This window comes from Coffea arabica, chromosome 8c, assembly GCF_036785885.1.
Source record: "Coffea arabica cultivar ET-39 chromosome 8c, Coffea Arabica ET-39 HiFi, whole genome shotgun sequence".
NCBI lineage: Eukaryota > Viridiplantae > Streptophyta > Magnoliopsida > Gentianales > Rubiaceae > Coffea > Coffea arabica.
The window spans coordinates 26,204,374-26,227,031 of NC_092325.1; the positions used below are offsets into that span (position 1 = coordinate 26,204,374).

The following is a 22,658-nucleotide window of genomic DNA, read 5'->3' on the forward strand; positions in this document are numbered from 1 at the left end:
TTCAATACCTGTAAAATTCTAGCATGTACAGCTTTGACAACTGCAACACAAAATTCTTGCTTTCTTTTTCTTTTTTCTTTTTCTTTTTGTGTTACATTTTAGTTATAATTTTTTGATAAGATTCTAATCCTAATAATATTAATCGCGCTTTCAATATTATTTTTTTTAACCCTCTCATCCCTCCTCACATCCTTCTTACTCCTAACTATCAGGCGTAGGATTTGGTGAAAAAAACTCTAAAAACCTTCTCCTAACCACTAACATTTTATCATGTAGTTTTCATTTATCAGACTACATGATAAAATAAATGGTACAGGTACGATTAATAAAAAAAAAAGAGTGCAATTAATAATTCTCTAATATTCATAATATGTAAAAGTAAAATGGAAGCCTCTGAACGAGGTTAGAATTACCAATTTAACTCAGTTGTTGGAATTGATCTTGGAAGTACGGAGAAAATGATTTTGTAAGTCTTAACCTATTCTTTTTTGCCCTTTAGTTTGTTCCCAATTGTTTTAGCATAAAAGCATTGAGAAAGAGAGAGAAGTCCAGAGAAGAATCTAATCTTTCTCTACTCCATTAAATTCTGGACAGCCTAAGAAGTCAGGGATGGAAAATCGCAGTGAAATTTTTGATGTAATAGTGGTGGGAGCAGGCATTATGGGCAGTTCTACAGCTTACCAAACTGCCAAACGAGGTAAGAAGACGCTCCTTCTTGAGCAATTCGATTTCTTGCACCACCGTGGCTCCTCCCATGGCGAATCAAGGACCATTCGTGTAACCTACCCTGAGGAATACTACCCCAAAATGGTCTTAGAGTCAGAAAAACTGTGGGAAGAAGCTGAAGCAGAAGTTGGTTACAAGGTCTACTTCAAGACATCCCAATTTGACTTGGGTCCATCAGACAACAAATCCCTCCAGGCCACCATATCCAGCTGCCAGAAAAACAGGATTCCTGTCCGAGTTCTCGACCATAATCAAGTTCACGAAGAGCTTTCTGGTAAATTTCAGTTAACTGAGGATTGGATTGGTGTGGTGACCGAGCATGGTGGTGTTATTAAGCCCACCAAGGCGGTCTCTTTGTTTCAAACACTTGCAATCAAGAATGGTGCAAGCCTTAGAGACAACATGGAAGTGGTAGATATCAAGAAAGATGATTCAGAAGATGCCATTTTGGTCTGCACCAGAAATGATCAAAGATTTTGGGGAAAAATATGTATAGTCACAGTTGGAGCCTGGATGAAAAGATTGGTCGAGAAAGTTACAGGTCTAACTCTGCCTATACAACCCCTGGAAACAGCTGTACACTACTGGAAAATCAAAGAAGGGCATGAGGCTCAGTTCATGATTGATAGTGGCTTTCCGACATTTGCAAGCTACGGTGAGCCTTACATCTATGGCACTCCATCTCTGGAATTCCCAGGACTGTTAAAAATAGCAGTGCACGGTGGCCACACCTGCGAGCCAGACGAGAGAACATGGGCTGCATCGCCTGGTGCACTAACTGCATTGAAAGAGTGGATCCAAAGCAAATTTGGAGATCTCATCGACTCAAGTGGGCCCGTGGTGAGACAATCTTGCATGTATTCCATGACACCAGATGAGGATTTTGTGATTGATTTTTTGGATGGAGAATTTGGGAAGGATGTCTTGGTTGCTGGAGGCTTTTCTGGGCATGGTTTTAAGATGGGACCAGTTGTTGGGCGGATATTGGCTGACCTTGCTATAGAGAAGCAAGCAAAATATGTGGAGTTGAAACACTTCAGTATAAAGAGGTTTGAGGGAAATTCTAAAGGAAATGCTAAGGACTTTGATGATCAAGTCAATTCAGTTGGTTGAAAATTGACTGATGTGAACACCGATTTTATATCCGTCAGATACTTTAGCTTGTTAAGGTGATTGAATTGCTGCAACTTCGAGCCATCTGTATCCGGTGTCCATTATGCTTTCATTGTTCGGTGTAGTGTTTCCTATCTGTTCTCTCCTAGTCCGAGAAATGTTAATTTGTTCAATTTGGCATCAAGTATTTAAGAAATTGATGATTTTCTTGATTTTACTTCTCTGGCTCTATAAAAATGCTCAAAGACAGGAGAATGAGTCGCGCCCCTCCCCAACCCCTGTCCCAAAAAAAAAAAAAGTTTCCCCTCAAACAATATAAAAGCATAGTTTGTGTGATACGTGCAATCGAGTACAAAAAACTCATGGATTTCGGCAGGCATTTTGTCGAACAAGTTATAGGCGTGTACTTCTGTTTCCCCTTTTCCTTGGACAAAAACTTGATAGATTTGACAAAATACATCTAGTGGCTCAAATTTTACCATATTTTTATTGTGCATTTAATGTTTGAATTGGTCAAATGGTGTGGCCAATATTGTTTTTAAATTTGGATAGTCCGATCGATTGAATCGAAAATTGATCAGCATTCAGTCCGAATCTCTTTAAAAAACTGCCCGTCTAAGAATTGGTCAACCCGGTCAAATGTTGGGTTTGACTGAGAACTGCTAAAACCGAAACGATCCTGGTTTTCTGACCGATGCCGATGGTATTTCATCCTTGCAAGCATTTTTTAGCGTGCCTAAAAGATTCCAACCAAATCCCTCCTCCACTCCCGCCTTTGCGGTTGGGTTTGTCTTTTTTTCAAGGTTTAGAGAATGGATACCTTCTTATTCACCTCTAAATCTGTAAATGAGGGACATCCATACAATAGTCGTGATAAAAAATCTGATACAGTGCTTGATGCTTGCCTTAAACAAGATCCTGAGTAAATATTGGTTGCTTCTTCCCTTTTTTATTCCCATGTTTAGATCTTTGACTAGCTCCAAGAGAAATGAGGTAGCAACCCATATTAAGAGAAAAAATTCATTCTCTAAATTTTTTAACCTGATTTCCTGCAATTTAGTTCTTGAAATATTTGAAATCAAATAGGAGAGAAAAAAAAAAAAAGAATAGAGTAAAGAAGTGAAAAGAAGTGAAGAGAAGAGAAAGGAGGAAAAAAGGAAAATAACAAAGATAAAGAAAATTTTTATGTGTGTTTGATTTGTGGGAATAAAGGACAAGAAAAGAATTACGGTGAATGGGAGGAAGAAGAAGGAACAAGATAAAGTGAAAAGCAAAGGAACAAAGGCGGCGGCTAACATCACAATAGGTTAGGTTGTTCCAAAAATTTTCTAATAATTTCATTTGACCCCATATTATTTTAAGAAGTATAAAATCAACCTATTATATTTTTTTTAAACTACAAATTTACCGATAACTTTTACGTGCATTCCTTTTGGACTAAATCCAAACTCATCAAATACGTATATAAAGTTGTAAACCACCAATTTAAAGGGAATTTTTATATTATTTTAATTATATATCATTATTATATATTTATGACATCATCCGATTAAACTTCCAGTTAAACCCGATTAAAGCTATTGACCCCGGACACCTAAACTCAACCGAGTTAATACTCGACCCAATCTAAAAATATAGGTGGCAAATTTTGAGCCACTTGATTTACAAACGGGGCATAGACAGGGTCTACCCAAGTTTTGCCTTTTCCTTGGGAGTATCGAACCATGACATGATAGAAACTGTCTTCACTCTCAACCACGTGTGTGCATGCATAATTTGTAGGGTTTAATCAAGGGATAATTTCAAAAACTTCTCCTAAGATTTTAACTATTTCACTGGCCTCTCTCCAATTTTTGTAAATTTTACTAACCTCCCCCAAGGTTAATTATCTTGTAACATGTTAGGCCAATCAACAATTAAAAAAAATGATATTAAGAGAGAGAAGATAATATGATTGCACAGCACCCTTTATCTACTACCTGTTAGTTAATCTAGAACGAAAAGTGAATAATTATTTTTCCAAACTAAAACTTAAAGAAGTGTAAGTGCAATTTAATGAAATTACAAGGCAGCAATCAAAAGTTAGCAACAGCTTTGATATGGCTTTTTACAACAACTATTTACATGAGATTGCATATAAGAGCGAGGACATAGAATTTGAAAGGAAATTTTATTGCATTTTTTATGTCAAAAGTGCAGATTCTGTGAATGGTATGAAGGCCCTGATTTTCAACAAAGAGGAAAATAATTAGCATTTAAACGAAAGGACAAGTACAGTATCCCCAAGTGAATCAATTGAATAATTTAGCATTTTATGGATATGGTTGAATTCAATTAATAACGGTTAAGTATGATTTAAATTATTATGCCAGCATAATTGCCTAGTATTTTTAAAGGTGTTAGGCTAGTAAAGTCTTTTTGTTGTGAGTGAAGTAAGCATGGGGCTCCAAAAATTTGATAGGGGAGGACGGTAAAATTCACGAAACCTAAAGGAAAGCTAGTGAAATTATCCCTTTACTCAATTCATAAAGTTGACACCAGACATCCGCAACCTCTCTCAGGTGCATAAAGCGAATAATCTAAATACTTGTTCATAAGGTCATGTGAATCCACTCTGTCACACAATATATTTGCTAATGCACATAAATGTCCTGATCTGAAATTGATCCAGTTTTGTTTAGCTGTAAGAATTGCTTTATGTTGTATGTCGGGACAAGTGGCCATGCACTTTGTCCGATTATCTAGGCTCCCAAGTGGGGATGGCTGTTATGGAAATAGCATTTTTTTAATCACGACACTCAACTAGGGGTGGGCACGGGTCGGGTACCCGCCCCTAACATGATTTGGCTGACCCGACCCTAATATATCGGATCAGTCATTTTGCGACCCTAACCCGCTCCTAATATTTTCGGGTATCCGAATAGCGGGTACCCGAAAAAAAGGGGCGGGTCATAGGGTACCCGACCCTAAAAAAAACTATTTTTCAATAAAAAAAATTTATTTTCTACTTAATATCAACATGTTTTTCAATAAAAAAAAACATGCTTTTCCAATTAATATTGGTTGAGATATTGTAATTAAAGTCCATACATCACCATTCTCACACATTTCATCCAATAATCAAATCGATCTCATAAATTTAGTACATATTAGAATATCTAATAGACAAAACGAAGTTTCATAATAATTTTGAGTACATCACCATTTTCACACATTTCATACTTCTACAACACAACAAACACAAGGATAATAAGTATTTGGTAACTTCCCCAAGGATAATATGGTACAAGACCGCATCTCAAATAAGTCAATTGTGAAATCAAGTTCGGAAAAGAATTGAATAGAACTAATTATTTTTGAAAAAAATATAACCAAAAATAATGTTAAAAATCTTCCCCAACTTCTTTACATCTTTGAAATAGACCTTATGGTATTAAGGTGATGAAAAAGAAAAATAAATTTCTTACACTAAATAAAAGAGACAAATTAAAGAGATATAATTGCAAATGAATGACACAAATATTTTAATTATCTAGCTAACAGAAAATTGAAACTCCAAACAAAAATCTTTGATTGAATTGATGCAAGATTTGCAGGAAAGATCGATGGAGGTAGAATAAAAATAAAAAAGATGAAAGGGATAAACAATTTTTATAACAGAGTTTCACAAATTTTTTTTTTCATTTTGTTCATGTTTCACCGAGAATATTCGCTTTCTTCAAAAAAAATGAAAAGAGTGGATCATATAGGATTAGAATATGAGGTTGCGAGCCACTTCACTTGCACTTAGAATTAAAAATTACAAAATTATAAAATGATCCCTACTTTTTTAATATTTATAAAATATACCCTGCGGGTCGGGTACCCGCGGGTTTTTATTTTTCTGATCCGTATCCGTACCCGATTTTTCGGGTACCCGACCCTCATTTGCCCCGCTAAGAAAAATCGGATCGGGTATCCTATTTTTCGGATCGGATCGGATCGGGTTCATCGGGTTTTCGGATCGGCGGGTTTTTTTGCCCACCCCTACACTCAACATTTTTGTAAACATACGCCAAAAAATAAATTAAAAAAAGCTTAGAACATGTTTAGTGATTTTTCTGAACATTTATTTAGCTATAAGAATTTGTGCACATTTCTAATTCTTTCCCAATCCCAAATTCTTTTCAATTTACGATGTCAAGGCTTAGGATCTGACATCTGCATAATAAACAAAAGTATTTGTTGCATCATAAGACAGCAAAATACTACTGTAACTGTGGCACAAACAAAAAGGCAGAGACATTGATCATAGCAAATGATGGCACAGAGCGGCGAGGACCGCTGAATGATGATTGATTTAAATGTAGTGAAGTATTGTTGAGGGACTCCAAAATGCATGGTGATTTCGGATCCGTCTACGGTAGGAATCCTTTTTTTCTAACATTTTCTCGTGAAAAATTCAAGAGTTCGGCAAGATAAACCTAGATCCCGAGCAACCTTCAAAACCTATGGTACGGTAGGAATCCTTTGATCATGTCTATCATAGGAAGTGTGTACGTCAAGTCAGATGTAGTCTGACTTCCGGTAGGAAAACAAGTCACGTACAAACTTGCTCACAACGTGCCTGGTAAGAATTTGTGGGATCCAGAATGATTAACGGATACACCAATCACAATTATTGGATTTAAGCCATGCCATATCTATTTGTAAATGTTCTTTATGGTAGTCATTTTAATTGATTTTGTAACTAAACACAATATTACCTCGCCAATTAGTTTCCCTTTTCCGATTCACTATTATCTGCATAAATGAAAACTTCCTCTACTTGTTACTCACATCTCTTAAATAATATTGTTCGTCGTGAAATCACATTTTTTTAAATGTATTTATATTCTATTAATACCTATTGATGAGTACGAATTCTACATTCTTTTGTCTCTTCTTTTATTGTTAATAGTCAATATGCGCTGTCCAATCTCTACTGCACAAATTTGATAAAATTTGCTAAACACAAAGTTAATAGTCGTTTCTTATATTTACTGAATTATAAATTGCTAAATTTCTAATATATTCCACAGATTTCCCAACTCACAAAAAGTTATACCATTGCTCCTAAATACAAAGTTACAAATCAATTAACTATGTTTAACGATCACGGACACCCCCACTTATTCATTTTCCATTAAAGGCTCTTCACTTATTACACTTTTTTCCCTACATTATACTTCAATGGTATGAAATGTTACAGTGTTTCGTACAATGACCCAATTCAACCGCTAGTTAGGGTTCACTGCAAACTAGTCGTTATACTATGAATGAGTTATTTGTGCGTCTTCTTTGTAACTTTCAGTAGTATGGTTTTCCAAAATGGGTTGATTGCACTTACCTTCCTTGAAGTTTAACCAAACTATAAATTGAACCCATAGAATTAATCATATTACGGTCTCCCTCTTATCATTAACACCATCTAAGTACAACAAATAGATGTGAAATTACAAAAAATACCATCTGCATGCAATAGTACAACTTCACAGAGTAATAAGTTGTTAATTGATAAAAGTAAAAAAGAAAAATAAGTTTTTTTTTTATTTTTTTAATGATTACATTTTCCTTAATAAGAATTTAAAAATAAATGGAACTAAATAGAAAAATAGAAAAGTTTGTCGTAGATTCAAATAAGATTCTTAAATGAGGAAAAAGGAAAAGAAAAATGAACAAACAAGAACCAACCTGGAAAACAAATCTAACCAAACGAAAAACTAAAGAAAAAATATGAATAACTAAATTTTCAATGTTATAAAATAATCAAATAATTAATGGATGTCTATTACAACATATCACTATTTTCAAAATAATAAACCTATTAATATTTTTGAGGCGATAAACCCATCACTATTTTCGAGATAATAAACTTATCATTATATTCGAAAAGATCTTATCGCTATCTTGATAAGAATTATGGTTGTTAGTGTAATTTGAACTGTTCTATACTCTCCTATAAATATGGGTCATCCACTCTTGTATCGTATGTACAGAACTCAAGATCATTTGAGTAAATGAAAATATAGATCTTCTATCTTGCTTACTTTTCTCTTTTCCTAAATTCATCAGTTTTCTTGATTTTCTTAGCATAGTACCCACCGTATAAATAATACAAATCCTATATCATATGAGTATTAGTTTTATAACATGTTATCAACACGAAACTCTACCATTGAGCAATTATGAATCACAAGTCTCTACCATTGAGATGAAACATGAATCTCTACTTCTAAGTTAAAGTGAAACATGAGTCTCTATCTTGGGTAAAGGTGAAGCATGAGTCTCTACCTTTGAACATACATGAAACACAAGACTCTACTTTTGAACAATCAAAATATAAGTCTCAATTTTGAATGATTATTGAACACACATTTCAATTCTTAACTCCTCCTTGAGGTAAGTTATTCTTCACAAACTTATTTCAATTTCTTATAGCTAACTTTTGAATAATCGTACAGTATAAGTGCCTATTACTAAATAATCACTAAACACAAATATATACTTTTCGATATCTTTGAGGTAATATTTTTTCTTTCAATTCTACTCGCTTATCTTAGCAAAAGAATTATTTATTATGGATACTAGATATTGAAATACATCCTAATACAAAGAGTTTTGGAGACACTATTATAGAAAATTAATTGTGCTTGAGGATCCATTTATCCTTTGAAATAATTAAAAGAAAGAGATTCGATCGCCTGAAAAAGGTCGTTCTTTCAAAAGTCTATTTGATAAATTTATATATAGCCACAAAATTTTAAATCAATTAATGAAAACAATTCCACAGTGTTTAGAATTACTTCTCAATTGAAATTATGTAGAGAAAATATCGCTCATGAGATATGTTGAAAATAATATTCCCTACACTTGATTCCTTGAATACTGATACGAATCTCGATCCTCCAAGAAGAATCGAGAACGTGAACCACAAGCCCTAGACCTAGGTTAAGGATCAACGTTTGGGAATGGAATTCATAATCAATCAAGGACAACTCGAGATTGATTAGAATAGGTAGAACGACGACACAATCAAGGTGAATACTTGATTAATAAGTCAATGAAGGACCTTAGGCCAACTCTAAGATGTTCAAAGATGGCTTTCACAAGCCGCAAAAAGCTCTTTCTCACAAGAAAGAAATCTGAAATTTTCTCAAAATTATTCAACGTTATGTAAGACATAAAAACTAGGGTTTTTTTATAGCCTTTACAAGAGTCACTACTCCTAACCATACTAGAACCCACTTAACCAACCCTAACTACTAAGAATTAACTCAACTAGCTCAAGTCGGTTGGTTTTAAAGCTTATCAAGTTCATTTGCATCAAGCTAGGGACATCACATTGTGTCTTGGCTAAATGTTTTAGATTATTAGTTATACTTGTCATTTGTTACTTTAGTTCCAGCCGAATTGTTAGTTGGTTGGTTTAATGTTAGTCACATTAAGCTAGAAATTTGCAGAAATCAAACCTCAAGAATGCTGGAAAAATAGTACACAACAAAGCTAGAAACTTGCAGATTTATTGCTGCAAAGATGAACCTTTAACGAGACCAAGAAACTCTAGACGATCATGGTATAAAATCTATACAGATTTGGGGTTGAATTTGGACAGATTTTGAACCAGAAATTGAACACACTTGGATGCTTAATTATTGCTGGAAATCTCCCCTACAAAACCAGATTTGACTTGGACAACAATGACACAAAAATCTGGAAAGTAATGGACTTAAACAAGACAACTAGAATTAGGAAACTATGATTCTTTGTAACCCAAAACTGATTTGGACTCTTTTTGGACTACCTAAACTTGATTAAAACTGGAATTAAGGACTCAAAGACAATGATGCGAACTCGATTCCCCAAGCTCCCACTCTCGAAGAAACGAATTGCGTAGGCAGTGGAAAGATCTATCTTGATCAGGTTATGGATACAAAGGATGGACTCTAAATCAATCAAGAATAGTTTGAGATTCTTTAGAACGGTAGAAAGGCATTACAATTCAATACGGTCTTGAATTGATAAGCCAAATTTGAACAAAGGAGACACAACTCACTTTGTATCAAGAGACGATCCCAAGGAACAAGAAAGAGAAAGAACTCTCACAATTTTATTCATAATCACCATCTTTGAAAAGTTGCATAAGATTGGTAATTTATAGCCTTACATGACTCAAAACCCTAATTCTAATTGAAAAAACATAAGAAATAACTTATTGTACTAAACCTGCTGGATATGCCTTGGTAGGCTCACAAGACCCAAACAAACGTTAGGAAATAGAAAATTACTTAAAACTATGAAAGTCGCTAAAAATTGGAAAAATTGGTCCAACAGGAATCCGTCGGACGTTTCTACATTTTTCCACCGGTTTTGTCAACCAATTATAATCCATTCCACAGTTAGCTTAGTTAGGTCTCCCAGTAACACTTCTTCCAAGCCTGGATTCATATCATTCCCTCCTTCTTGAAGGCGATTTGTTCTCCAATCGAGTGCTTGCCTTCAAAAGAGCAATTCAAGGAATATCTTGATGAATGTGAGCCAAGAAACATGCATTCTACTCAATTTGATCACGGGCCCACTCATGTCTCGACTCACGAACCATGAAGCACAAACACTCTCCACCAAACTTATCCGATCCTCTGTCACTCTCTTCCCCATGAAAATGATTCGACCTCAAATTGATACCTAAGTCAAAGACAAAAGAAGAAGAATGAATGATGATAAAAGACTTGCAATTACTAAACTCACCTAGCTAATAACAAGTAGGAAAAACTTGGTCACCATGCATCATTCGAAAACTCTTAGCATGATCTAAAGACATACTAGAACTACTAAATGAATAAGCATCATAGATACTGACACAATGATCACATGACTCAAAGACAATGAATGAATCATAAGGATTCAAAATGAAACTCTCACAACACAAACAACTGCAATGTAGAAAATGTCTCAATTCTACACTAAAACTATTAACGCAATGCAAACCAATAGGACAAACACAAAAACTAGAATTTAAAGTAGTAATTTTAGCTTCAAAATTATTCAAAAGATAACTCCCTTCCCATACAAGAGACTGGTTTACTAAGGCAGTACACTTTGCTATAGATTGGTGGTAGAAATATGCAACTTCTCGAGAGATCATTACTCCTTCAACTGGATTAGAAATAGTGCATGTCATAAAACCCTTCACTTGACCTTGCTTAACCTGCATAAGACAATGAACACTAAACAAAGCAAAGATAAGATTATTAGTAGACAAATAAGAAGTCTCACTAATTCCCTCAATTTTTACAATCATACTCTTAATCTCAAGAGAACTCTCGCTCATGTTCTCGCTCAAGCACAATGCACTGTCTTTTTCATTATACCTTCTCTTGACTTTTACTTCATGTACATTCACATTTTGTACATCATTGAGCTCACTCGCAACTTCCTCCTCCCATTCTATAACTTCAATAATAATTTCTTCAAACTCAACTCTACTTTGGATGGGTTTAGCCGGATTTGCAATAGCAACAACTTCCACAAAGTCCAAGTTAGAAGGTGACTGATTATTGCATTTTGCTTTCTCCTTTACTCGCTTCGCATGTAGAAGTCATTGGTAGATATCCCACCATGATTCCTCATGTGACTCATTCTTAGACTTAGGTGTGGAATTTGTCAGATGAACCTCCTCTTTCCTTCTTTGAAGTCTCCTTTCAATTTTAATCGTCATACTTACCACATCCCTCAACTTCATATGAGATAGTACTTCAATGCGATCAACAATCTTCCTTTTCATTTCACTCAAAAATCGGTCAATAGCAGTGTCTAGATTTTCTTCAATCCCAACTTACTTCATTATTGACTCCATCTCTTCAAAATATTCAACCACGGACTTAGAACCTTAATTAAGTGAAATTTTTGCAGCAACTCTCTAAAGTAAGTAGGAGCATATCTCTTAAGCATTATCCTCTTCAATGCATCCCAAGTGGCAATTTTTACACATAATCGACGTTCCTTCACAAATTGATTCCGCCATGTTAAAGCATAATCATTAAAAGCACGAGTAGCCAATTTTACCTTCTCCTTCTTAGTATAAGATTGATGTCCAAAGAAGCATTCCACTTTCTCTACCTATCAGGATCTTTAAGACAACTGAAAGATGGTATGGATATTTCAAAGTTAGAAGAACCAACTCCTCGATATCCTCTTAATTCCTCCTCATGACGTCGCCAATCATGAATGTGATAAGGTCCTCCACTTGAATAGCTAGAGGTAGATCTCTCCATTTGACCAAAAGTGTGTATGTGAATCTGGAAGAATGGTTAGTGACAAGAAAGAAATTTCCTCACAACACTCCCTTACATCTATCCACTCACTCTCGTGTTTACACTCAAGTAAGTACGCTCTATTAATCTCACTACTCTTTCAAGTCCTTAATCATAACTCTTGGGACTAATTGAATTTGCTCACAATTGATCAAGAATGTTTAACAATTCAATCAACACAGTGGCAATGGCTAGGAGTTTTTAGGCGAATGGCTAGGAGTTGATGAGACTTGACTCAAATAATTCAAAAAATGACTCAAAGATGGACGAAATTATACAACAACAGAAGAAACGAATGGCTAGAACTAATAAAAACAGTGACTCAACAAAAATTTGGAAATTTAGTGATTCTATCCAATTGTACTTCGTTGGAATTTGGAAACTTAGATCAATTGATTCTTGGATTCACTTTGGAAAGCAAGATGTTACTTTAAGGAGCTTTCCTAAGTGTGTCTAGCGGCTTAACAAACCAAATTGGACAAGGATCCATGTGACCAGATTTTGGCAACAATCCAACTCAAATTAGGTTTCCAAATTCAAGACTATGATCCGTCTAACAACTTGTTTCTTTCTTTTTTCTCATGGATCAAGTTTTCTTCCCTCCTTTTTTCTTTCAATTCAAATCAAGAAACAAGAACAGTCACAATTCCAAGTTCAAGAAAATAAACTAGGGTTTCAAGAATCACAAGATTTTGAAATTTTTGATTCAAGGTTTCCAAGAATCACAATGATACAATCCAAGAATTTCAAAAAACACCCAAATCAACTACAAGACTCAAGAACAACAAGAGACAAGCACAAGGTATGAAAATATTTTTTTTTTTCGGATGAACAGTATTGCTACAGTATGATGAATAGTAATGATGCGATGAACAGTGTTGCTACAGTAGCGAAGAATAGCACCGCTACAGTATGTGAACAGTACTTTTTTTTACTCAATTAAACATACAAACAAAGATGACTCAACAAGAAACAATAATTGAACAAACGATAACAAAGGCGATCACACAAAATTCAAACTCTAGAACAGTGAACAAAATTTTTTTTTTTGAATTAGGTAGGGTTTGGTAGAAAAACAAAGAGGAAAACAAGAAAAGAAAAAGGGTATTAACCTGGATCAAGAGTTGAAACTCTGATACCAACTGATACGAATCCATACTTGGAAGAAGTGTAATCGGGGGTCCTAACTGAGCTAGCCGTGGAACGGATTATAATTGGTTGACAAAATCAGTGGAAAAAATGTAGAAACTGTCCGACAGATTCTTGTCGGACCAACTTTTCCAATTTTTAGCTACTTTCGTAGTTTTTAAGTAATTTTCTATTTCCTAATGTTTGTTTGGGTCTTGTAAGCCTACTAAGGCATATCCAGCTTGTTTAGTCCAATAAGTTGTGTCTTATTAGTGTTCAAGTCACATTAAGAAACTTATATTTTTTCAATTAGAATTAGGATTTTGAGTCATGTAAAGCTATAAATAGCCAATCTTGTGCAATTTTCAAAGAAGGTGATTGTGAATAAAATTGTGAGAGTTCTTTATCTTTCTTGTTTCTTGGAAACGTCCCTTGATACAAAGTGAGTTGTCTCTCCTTTATACAAATTTGGTTTATCAATTCAAGACCGCGTTGAATTGTGGTGCCTTTTTACCATTCTAAACAATCTTGAACTATCCTTGATTGGTTTAGAATCTATCCTTTGTATTCATAACCTGATCAAGATAGATTCTTTCGCTGCCTGTGCAATTCATTTCTTCCAGAGTGGGAGTTTGGGGAATCGAGCTCATATCAGACGAACACAATGTAGCTGGACAAACCAGATTTAAAGGCTGGAACAAAGACTCAATGTGGCAGAAATTTTGGAACTTAGAAAAGGTTCTACCCGAATGTATTTGTTGCTGGAAATCTGGACAGTAAATCCAAATGGCTTTTGGATTCAATCCTAAGAAGAAAATGCTGTTTTAAGATGTTTTCTGAGGAAACTTTTGGGTTTTGCAGCTGGAAAAAGCCAACCAAATCAAACAAAGATTCTATGTCCAGCTTTGGAAGAAAAATTCCGAATTGCTTTCGGTTGTCGATTCCAATTTGGCTTCTTGTTTCCAAACTATTTCTTTCTTCTTTTTTTCTCTCATGGATCGAAAACCAAATTCTATCTCCTCTTTTTTTTTTTCCCTTTTCACTTCAGATCACCCAATTTCAAGAACAAGAACAGCCGCTTGCAATATTCAAGAAGACGAATTGGTTCACGAGTTTTGGAACTTTAGTTCAAGAATTTCAAGAAACCCCCACTTTTCAATCCAAGAACTTCAAGATTTCCAAGATTTCTAAGAAATTGATCAAGATGCTTCAAGAAATTCAAGACTTTTGTCCAGAAATTTCAAGAACTATAAAGTTTTTCAAGAAATCAAGGAAACCAGTCACGGATTATACTTAAAAAAAACATGGATACAAATAAACCAAAAAAGAGTATAACCCATAAGACACAAAATATAAAACAAACATTGAAAGTTACATAGAATATGAATAAATAATTCATTCATAGTTTGACGATTAGTTTTCAATGAACCTTAACCCATGGTTGAATTGGGAAATTGTATGAAACATAGTAACGTTGCATACCATTTCAGCAAAACGTAAGGGGAAAAACCGTAATAATTGAATAGCCTTGAATGAAAAATGAACAAATAGGTGAGTGTGATTATAAAAAATTGTTAATTGATTTTGAACTTTCTATTTAGGAGATATGGTTACTTTTCTTAAGTTGGAAAATGTATGCAAAAGATTAGAAATTTACCAGTTTAAATTTTATAGTAATAGTTTAAATTCTACAAAGTACAATTAATTCTCCATATTTTTCTTCATTAGTGTAGTACTTCAACAATAGTTTTAAATTTCAAAGAGTTCTTCTACCACATCTACACCACTTTAAATTAAAAAAAAAGAAGTAAAACTCTAACCAGATTTTTTTTCTTTTAAATATTAAAACAGTGGCAGATGTAGTAGTTGGTCAGTGGAGGCACGTACTCTCCACTAGCCAAGTGAAAATGCTTAAAATAGACTTAAAATCTGTACATGCGTTTTGTGTGTGTGTTGGGGGGGCAAAAAGAAAAGGACTATAATTCGTTTGAAATCTATTAACAATTATAAATTGTGCCAAGATCTCGATCATAGATGTCATAGTAATTTGGCAAAGAACATGCAAATGAAGAGAACCAAGGTGGCTGATGGCATGTCACCACTTTTTTGTAATTAAATCTGTAATTTTCTCTATGAACCCAGATAAAGCTCCTGGGGCTGATGGCATGTCACCATTTTCTTTCAAAAATTCTGGACTACCATAAAAAAAGAAGTGGTAAATGCAATCCAAATCTTTTTTCATACTGGTCACCTCTTAAAGAGTGTTAATCATACTGTGATCACTCTCATCCCCAAAGTGTTGAATCCTACATCCCTGAAGCAGTTTAGACCCATAAGCCTCTGCAATACTATGTACAAAGTCATTGCTAAAATCCTAGCAAATAGGCTAAAAGGTGTCTTGCATTGTTGCATTTGCAAAAACCAATCTGCATTCATCCCTGGTAGCCAAATACTAGACAACATAATGGTCTCTCATGAATATTTGCATTATCTAAAAAACAAAAGACAAGGTAAGGATGGGTTCATGGCAGTGAAGCTAGACATGTCTAAAGCTTACGACCGAGTGGAATGGAGTTTTCTGGAAGCAATCATGACAAAGATGGGATTTCACTGCAAATGGAGAAACTAGATTATGGAGTGCTTAAGATCTGTATCCTACTCTTTTAATATAAATGGGGAGGTTAGAGAATATGCGAACCCCAGAAGAGGAATCAGACAAGGGGACCCTCTATCCCTTTATCTATTTCTACTTTGTTCTGAGGGATTTTCCAACCTGATCAGGAAGGCTGCATCAAATAGGAAGCTCTTAGGGATGAGGATAAGCAGACATGGACCTAGTATTACACATCTGTTCTTTGCAGATGATTCATTGATCTTTTACAAAGCAAATATGGATCAGGCAACTGAGTTAACGAGGGTGCTGCAAGTGTATGCCTTGCGGTCAAGCCAACTGATAAATCTGGATAAGTCTTCCATACTGTTAAGTAAGAATGTGAGGCCAGAATTGATGCATGAGATTTGTCAAACCACGGGGAACATGCAAAGAGTAAGTCAAGGCAAGTACCTCGGATTACCAATGGTAGTATCAAGAACAAAAGAGCAGATTTTTGCATTTGTCAAGACAAACATACAACAGAGAATTCTCAAGTGGAAAAATAGATTCTTAAGTGCAGCAGGAAAGGAAATAATGCTTAAATCAGTAGCTCTAGCTATGCCTACGTACACTATGTCCTGCTTCAAGGTTCCATCTAGATTGTGTAAGGAAATCAGTTCACTAATGTCAAACTATTGGTGGGGAAAGGCCAATGGAAAGAATAAAGTACACTGGTGCTCCTGGAGGAAGCTCACTCAAAACAAGAACATGGGAGGCTTAGGCTTCAAAGACTTGGAGGCATTTAATACGGCACTACTAGGAAAACAGGTATGGAGGCTGATAACACAACCTAACCTTCTAGTCAATCAAGTTATGAAGGCAAAATACTTTCCCTGGACCTCCATATTCAGGTGCAAAGTCCCAAACAATGCATCCTGGATATGGAGGAGCCTTGTGGGAGCTAGAGAGCTGGTGGAACAAGGGACCAGAAGAAAGATTGGCAATGGAAAAAACAAAAATATATGGGAAGATAGCTGGATCCCAGATACATCAAATGGAAGAGTGACAACCAGGAGAGCTATGGACAATGGACTTCAGAAAGTGGAAGAGCTGATTTGCCAGAAGAGATGGAACAGGAATTTGGTTTTCCAAAATTTCAACAGAGAAGATGCAGACAGGATCCTGAGTATACCAATAAGCTTATCAGGAAGGGAAGATAGCCATTTTTGGATACATGGGGTAGATGGAAATTACTCAGTCAATTCAGGGTATAAGGTGCAGGCTCTTAACAATGATAACAAGCAGAAAAGAAACCAGATGGAGGGCTCTACAAGTTGGGAGAATCAAACCAGAAAGCTATGGAGGAATTGTGGAGACTGAAGGTAAAGCATAAACAGAAAATATTCCTATGAAAATGCCTCAACAATGCTCTTCCAGTGAGAGACACCATCTATGGCAAAATCAAAGTTGGGGATCCCATTTGCAAGAGATGTGGAGAGGAAAGGGAGACGATTGAACATGCACTTTTGAACTGCAGTGAAGCAAAACAGACATGGAAGTTAGCCCCAATCCAATGGAAAGGAATGATGGAACAGCATGGAAGTTTTAAAAGATGGTGGATATCAATTGCAGAAGCCAGACACAGACCAGAAGGATGGCAACATATTTCTTTATCTGTCCATATTCTCTGGCAGATATGGAAAGATAGGAATGAGGTGGAATTCAATGGAAAGAAAAACCAGCCATGGAGGACAATACAGAAGGCACAGGAGGATTGGTTAGAATTTGGGGAGATAGATAAAAGGGAAACTAGGATGAGCACAGAGGAAACAGAAGCACTACATCAAAACAATCAGTAGTTAGTTTCAGAATATGGTATAGTGAAATTGAGGATTGGAATAACAAGAGATATGAACAAGCCTTGCCTAGGCATTGGAAACAGTCTGACAGAAGGAGATCAAGGACCAAAGAGAGGATGGGCACTACGAGACAGCAACTCAGGATCAATACTGGTGGACGAAGCAGTCGCACTAAAACTGGCATTGTATAAAGCTACCAACATGCAACACAGGGAAGTGCAATTCCAAGTGCAAAACCAGCAACTCCTCAACCATATTCAAACAAAAAAAGTAAGGGATATCATATTAGCTACTGTTGTGGAAGTTATTGTTCAGCTAAGAGATTTGTTTCATATGTGCTTCTTTTGTCTAGTTAAAAATGATAAGAATCAACTAAGCTCCAAGCTTAGCAACTATGCCTTGGGCATCACCTTAGATGAGGAACTTTGGTTTCCTTAGTGGTAAAAATGCCGCTTGTAAAGCTAAATCAAGCCTTTGCTCGCACTTGTACATATTTTGTCAAGAAATACAATCAATTATCGTTTCCAAAAAAAAGAGAGAACCATGGTGGCAACAAACTCAAGTTCCAACAAAAATTTTGAATTTTCAAATTGATTTTACTTAACACACAACATTTTTTCTTGTCGCTTAAGTACCTTATTTAGGGTTATTTCTTTAGAAGGAGCTTAGAAAAAATTTAACTAATTTGTGCTCCCACTAAGAAATACTTTTAACTTTGCCACGGACTACAAGCCCTTACGTTTGCAAACTAAAAATAATTCTACCAACTTTTATCAAAATTTAAACTGCTTAATTCAACCAAAAAAAATAATAATTATTGAATTATATGTAATTGTAAAACTCTACATACTTTTTTTTATAAGAGCAATGCTAAATACTTTTTCTTAAAAGTTTAGGTTGATTGTAACCATTTGTGGTTCCTGTGCATAGCATGGGATAAAAAGCTTACCAAATTTGCAAATTGAAGATTGAACAATGCATATTGAATATTAAAAATGACAAAAGAGACAAATGAATGTAAAATTTATACTTGTAGAGGAATAATGATAGAACATAAATACTGTGACGCCCCCCACTTCTCCCAAGGGCGAACCCAAGGGTATCCGCGGGACGCCTGCCCAGCTCTCGCCAGGACTCAAGACAAATCAAATCGAACTTAACGATACATACCAAATACTACGAGTCAAAATAAAGAAAAGTCGCTTCCTTAACTAAATATTTAAATCTTACATCATGTCTACAAAAGATACATCAAGTTCTAAAATGCAATCATTAAAAGTCGACTACACATTTACAGCCCCGATTCCAATCAAAAGTATAATCTAGTCGGCTTTACCAAAATCTTCCAATCCAACCTGTTAAGGAAAACAAACTAATAGGATGAGCCAATACTCAGTGAGGCCAAGAAAACACACATGCAAACACATAATCCAAGTAGCAACAACAATTACATTGTAGGTAAGGCTATCAAATTCGAATAATTCACATTTCGAATAGGAAAAATAAACAGAAACAATTCAAGGATACTGTAGCTCTCAGGAGCTAAATTCCACGTAGTCGAGTCGAAGTCTTGATCACATCTCACGTTGACAATCCGTCAACCACATAAGTATCAAATCCGTAGATACACCATTTTTCTTCGAATCCCGTCACCGTTACACCCCCTTACCGGACCCGCTCATCAAAGTTTTTGATAATACTCGAGTATATCATGGCAATACTGCACGAGTAATGCCGAGCAAGATCTCTCCAATAGATCATGCTCTACGAATATCTCATGGTTTGCTAAGCTTATCGACCAAGCCCATGCTGGCTCGATTCGCAAAGTTAGCCAACGAGTTTTGGGCGTTCCCCGAATATGAATACGAATACGAATATAAGTCGATGAGCAACGCTCAAATCGACAATTCCAAATAGGAATCACAAATACGGATCACATATACGAATCACAAGTACAAATCACATCCACATTACCATGTACAAGTCGGATACGAATTCACATAGCAAAATTTGAATATAATTTCATTTGAAAGAGAACGAGTGCGATAAAGTACACTCTCGTCTCAAAATTTCAAATTTACATAACAGATAAGAAACAGATAACCACTTAACAACAAGTTCATGCACTTGACACTCACAGTGATTCAAGTAGCGAGTTCAAATGATGGTTTAGGCGTCTCCCGTGAGATCCTCTGGAAGGTCCTCTTGAGCGCCTGAACATTTAATAGTGAATTATCATTCACACATCCCAATTATCAAGGAAGATTGTGCACTAGTACAATCTGGGGAAATTTCATGAAAATGAACCTCAATTACTAGTAAATCGAGGTTCAAGTGGAGTTTCTTAATGTACAAGAGCAATTGAGTTTTGTTATCTTGGAAATCAAGCATAAACGTTCAAGTATTATCGAAGGAATAAGGAATACTTGAAAAACTCCATTTCCTTGAAATTCAGAAAATTTCAGTTTTGATATGATATTTTGAAAAAAATCGTATCTCAGATTCCACATGTCGAAAATTGGAAAATTTGGTACCGTTGAAAACCTCTTCCAAAGTACTAAAAGTTTTTAGAAGACACTTTTCCATGAATCTAAGTGGAAGGTGTTCAAAAATGAGCTTAAAGTTGCTGTTCCAAATCACCCAGGATTGAGCCGGGGTTGGTTTTTCGCTAACTTTGAAAATTCATCAGAATTCACTATTTGCAAATCAGCCCTTGAAATTTGTAGCTCAATTAGAGGTGCAAGTAAGGTTTAGGGCAGAACAAGCGGATCTAGAATCGGAGTTTCGAGCACCAAGATATGGTAGCTCAAAGTTGGGTAAATTTCAAGACTGTTAACAAATTTCCAGATTTGGTTCCGACTTTGGACCTTTTATTAAGTGTCGAAACGGACTTGGATTGACACCAAATTTTGCAGTATAATACTCCCATATGAAGGGTATCTCTCTATCAAATTTCAGGGAAAAATACCCTCGGAAAGGTGGTTAATCAATCAACCAAAGTTTGGAAAAATCCTTAAGGCAATCTGTCCAAATCTAATATTTTCAAAAACGAGGCAGTCGCCGTATTTTGATCATAACTCCCTCAATTTAACTCGAAATTGGGAATGGTTGATAGTGTTAGAAAATAAATTCACAGGGCTAAAATTTCACAGAAGAAATCGTTCCAAGTTTCAGCATGCAACTGGTTCGAAATTAAGCCTAAAGTTGCAGCATCATCAAATCATTGCGGCAGAACGGAGAGACAGGACAACTGAATTCAGATGAATGGTGCGGTTCACACACATGGAACCAGAATGTACATTATACACCGTTGGAAACATGGGAACGTCTAGTTTCAAATGCCGCTAACGGCACTCGATTTTGACGTCGGAGTACGGAGTTATGGACGAAATACGAACACTGGTCTGGTTACGACGGCAACCGTTTCCAGATTACTAGCTTTGGAAAGTAAATTCTTTTGATCAACCAAAACTCAATATTTTTCAACGAAATTTTGTACACAACTTCTACAACATGTAAACAACACAATCAAGTCATTAAATCCTCAAATATCTGCAGTAAAGTGGCCGAACAAACAGGGGCAAAATGGTCAAACTTGGCCATTGCACTCAACGTGAGTTTCCAGCAGTTTTCCTTCAACAAATCACTAACTTAAACACTGATCCGATATCATAAACTTCATCAAGCACAAAATCAGCAACAACCCAAGAGTGGGAATTCATAGAGCCCACTTTTTTTCCAACAATACAAGCTACTAAAGTGAAGATTTCAGCTCAAATGCATAAATCAACCTCCATAAGACAAGTTTAAGGTAGTTGATCATTACCTACTTTGATGGTTGTTTAAATCAGAAAATTTCGGTCCCTTTGAAGCCTGAAGAAAACCGTGAAGCTCCTCCCTTTTTCAGCTTAAAGTGTTGTCCAAGTGTAGAGTTAAGTGTATGTGAAGTTTTGGTTGAATCTATGGAGGTTTTGGTAGTGATTTGGTGAATTTGTAGAAGGAATGGTGAAGCTGTTACGGCTGAAGCTATCCGTCCATTGCAGCTAGAAGAAATGAGATGCGGTTCTGGTTTCCTTTGCGTACAAAAGACGCTTGCCGTCTAATATTTTAAATACGTCAAATCAATTACAACTAGTGCCCTACGCGCGCGTTTTGTGTTCGATTTCTCTTACGTTTGTTGCACTAGTGCACTAAACCTCTAGGGCACTTACATTCATATAAATATTATTCATTCTTAATTGTCCCAAAATAATGGTTCAAAGTCCCTCAATTAAGCGCGCATGTGAAAACACGTATTTCTAATTTAGGCGCAATAAAATTGAAACTTTTGAGAAATTCTTATAACGATCGTACCACTAACTATTACTTGTGTGTTTAAACCTAAAATTGTCTATTTTAGGACCATTGTATAGTCTCAAATTTTTGAGCTTATTGTACTCCCAATTGGCTAAAGTTTTCAGACACGTTTTCACTTTTCACTAAACAAGCTTCTAAGAAAATAATTTTTGAAACGAGACACTTTAAAAATATAATGAAGCTATAAAACCATATATTTAGGTCTAATAAGGATAGAAAATAATATTCGGGGCAAAAATCCAAATAGATAATTAATTGAGCCAAAATTAGGGGTTTAAAAATAATAATTTTACGAGTCCTCACGTGAATTGAGTATTAATTCCTCAATTAACCTTTCTTAATCTATTATTGATCGTTCTTAATTCTCCAATATTAATACACTCTCGATTCAAATATAGTCTCGAAAAACGTGCACTTGTTGTTCCGAACTAAACGAGTTTTCGAAAAGTGAATTTTTCTAACAAAACGCTTTTAAAAATATAAAAGAGGCGTCGTTCCATATAAATGGATTTTAAATGATCGAAATAAATAATTTGGAGAAAAATGAGTAAA

The 22,658-nt window shown here is 35.4% G+C and overlaps 2 protein-coding genes and 1 long non-coding RNA gene across 3 annotated transcripts; 2 read left to right on the forward strand and 1 right to left on the reverse strand.

The window, feature by feature from the left end:
* Positions 1 to 386: 386 nt before the first annotated feature.
* On the forward strand, positions 387 to 2,056 carry LOC113705479 (probable sarcosine oxidase). The gene has a single exon (XM_027227341.2). It carries the CDS (start codon positions 610 to 612, stop codon positions 1,837 to 1,839), a length of 1,230 nt encoding a protein of 409 aa, XP_027083142.2. The 5' UTR covers positions 387 to 609; the 3' UTR covers positions 1,840 to 2,056.
* Positions 2,057 to 15,930: 13,874 nt separating this feature from the next.
* LOC113705859 (uncharacterized) lies at positions 15,931 to 17,750 on the forward strand. The gene is made up of 2 exons (XM_027227767.1): positions 15,931 to 17,224; positions 17,329 to 17,750. Exons 1-2 carry the CDS (start codon positions 15,931 to 15,933, stop codon positions 17,748 to 17,750), a joined length of 1,716 nt encoding a protein of 571 aa, XP_027083568.1.
* Positions 17,751 to 18,754: 1,004 nt separating this feature from the next.
* Positions 18,755 to 21,831, reverse strand: LOC113705293 (uncharacterized). The gene is made up of 3 exons (XR_003451848.2): positions 21,577 to 21,831; positions 19,889 to 19,963; positions 18,755 to 19,105 (listed from the first exon to the last, which is right to left on the reverse strand). It is a non-coding gene; the product is annotated as an uncharacterized lncRNA (long non-coding RNA).
* Positions 21,832 to 22,658: the final 827 nt, after the last annotated feature.

Coding starts and splice junctions, on each gene's coding strand:
- LOC113705479 (XM_027227341.2), top strand. CDS start 610: ATGGAAAATCGCAGTGAAATTTTTGATGTAATAGTGGTGGGAGCAGGC.
- LOC113705859 (XM_027227767.1), top strand. CDS start 15,931: ATGGAGTGCTTAAGATCTGTATCCTACTCTTTTAATATAAATGGGGAG. Junction 17,225..17,328: donor CCAGATGGAGGGCTCTACAA/GTTGGGAGAATC, acceptor ATGCTCTTCCAG/TGAGAGACACCATCTATGGC.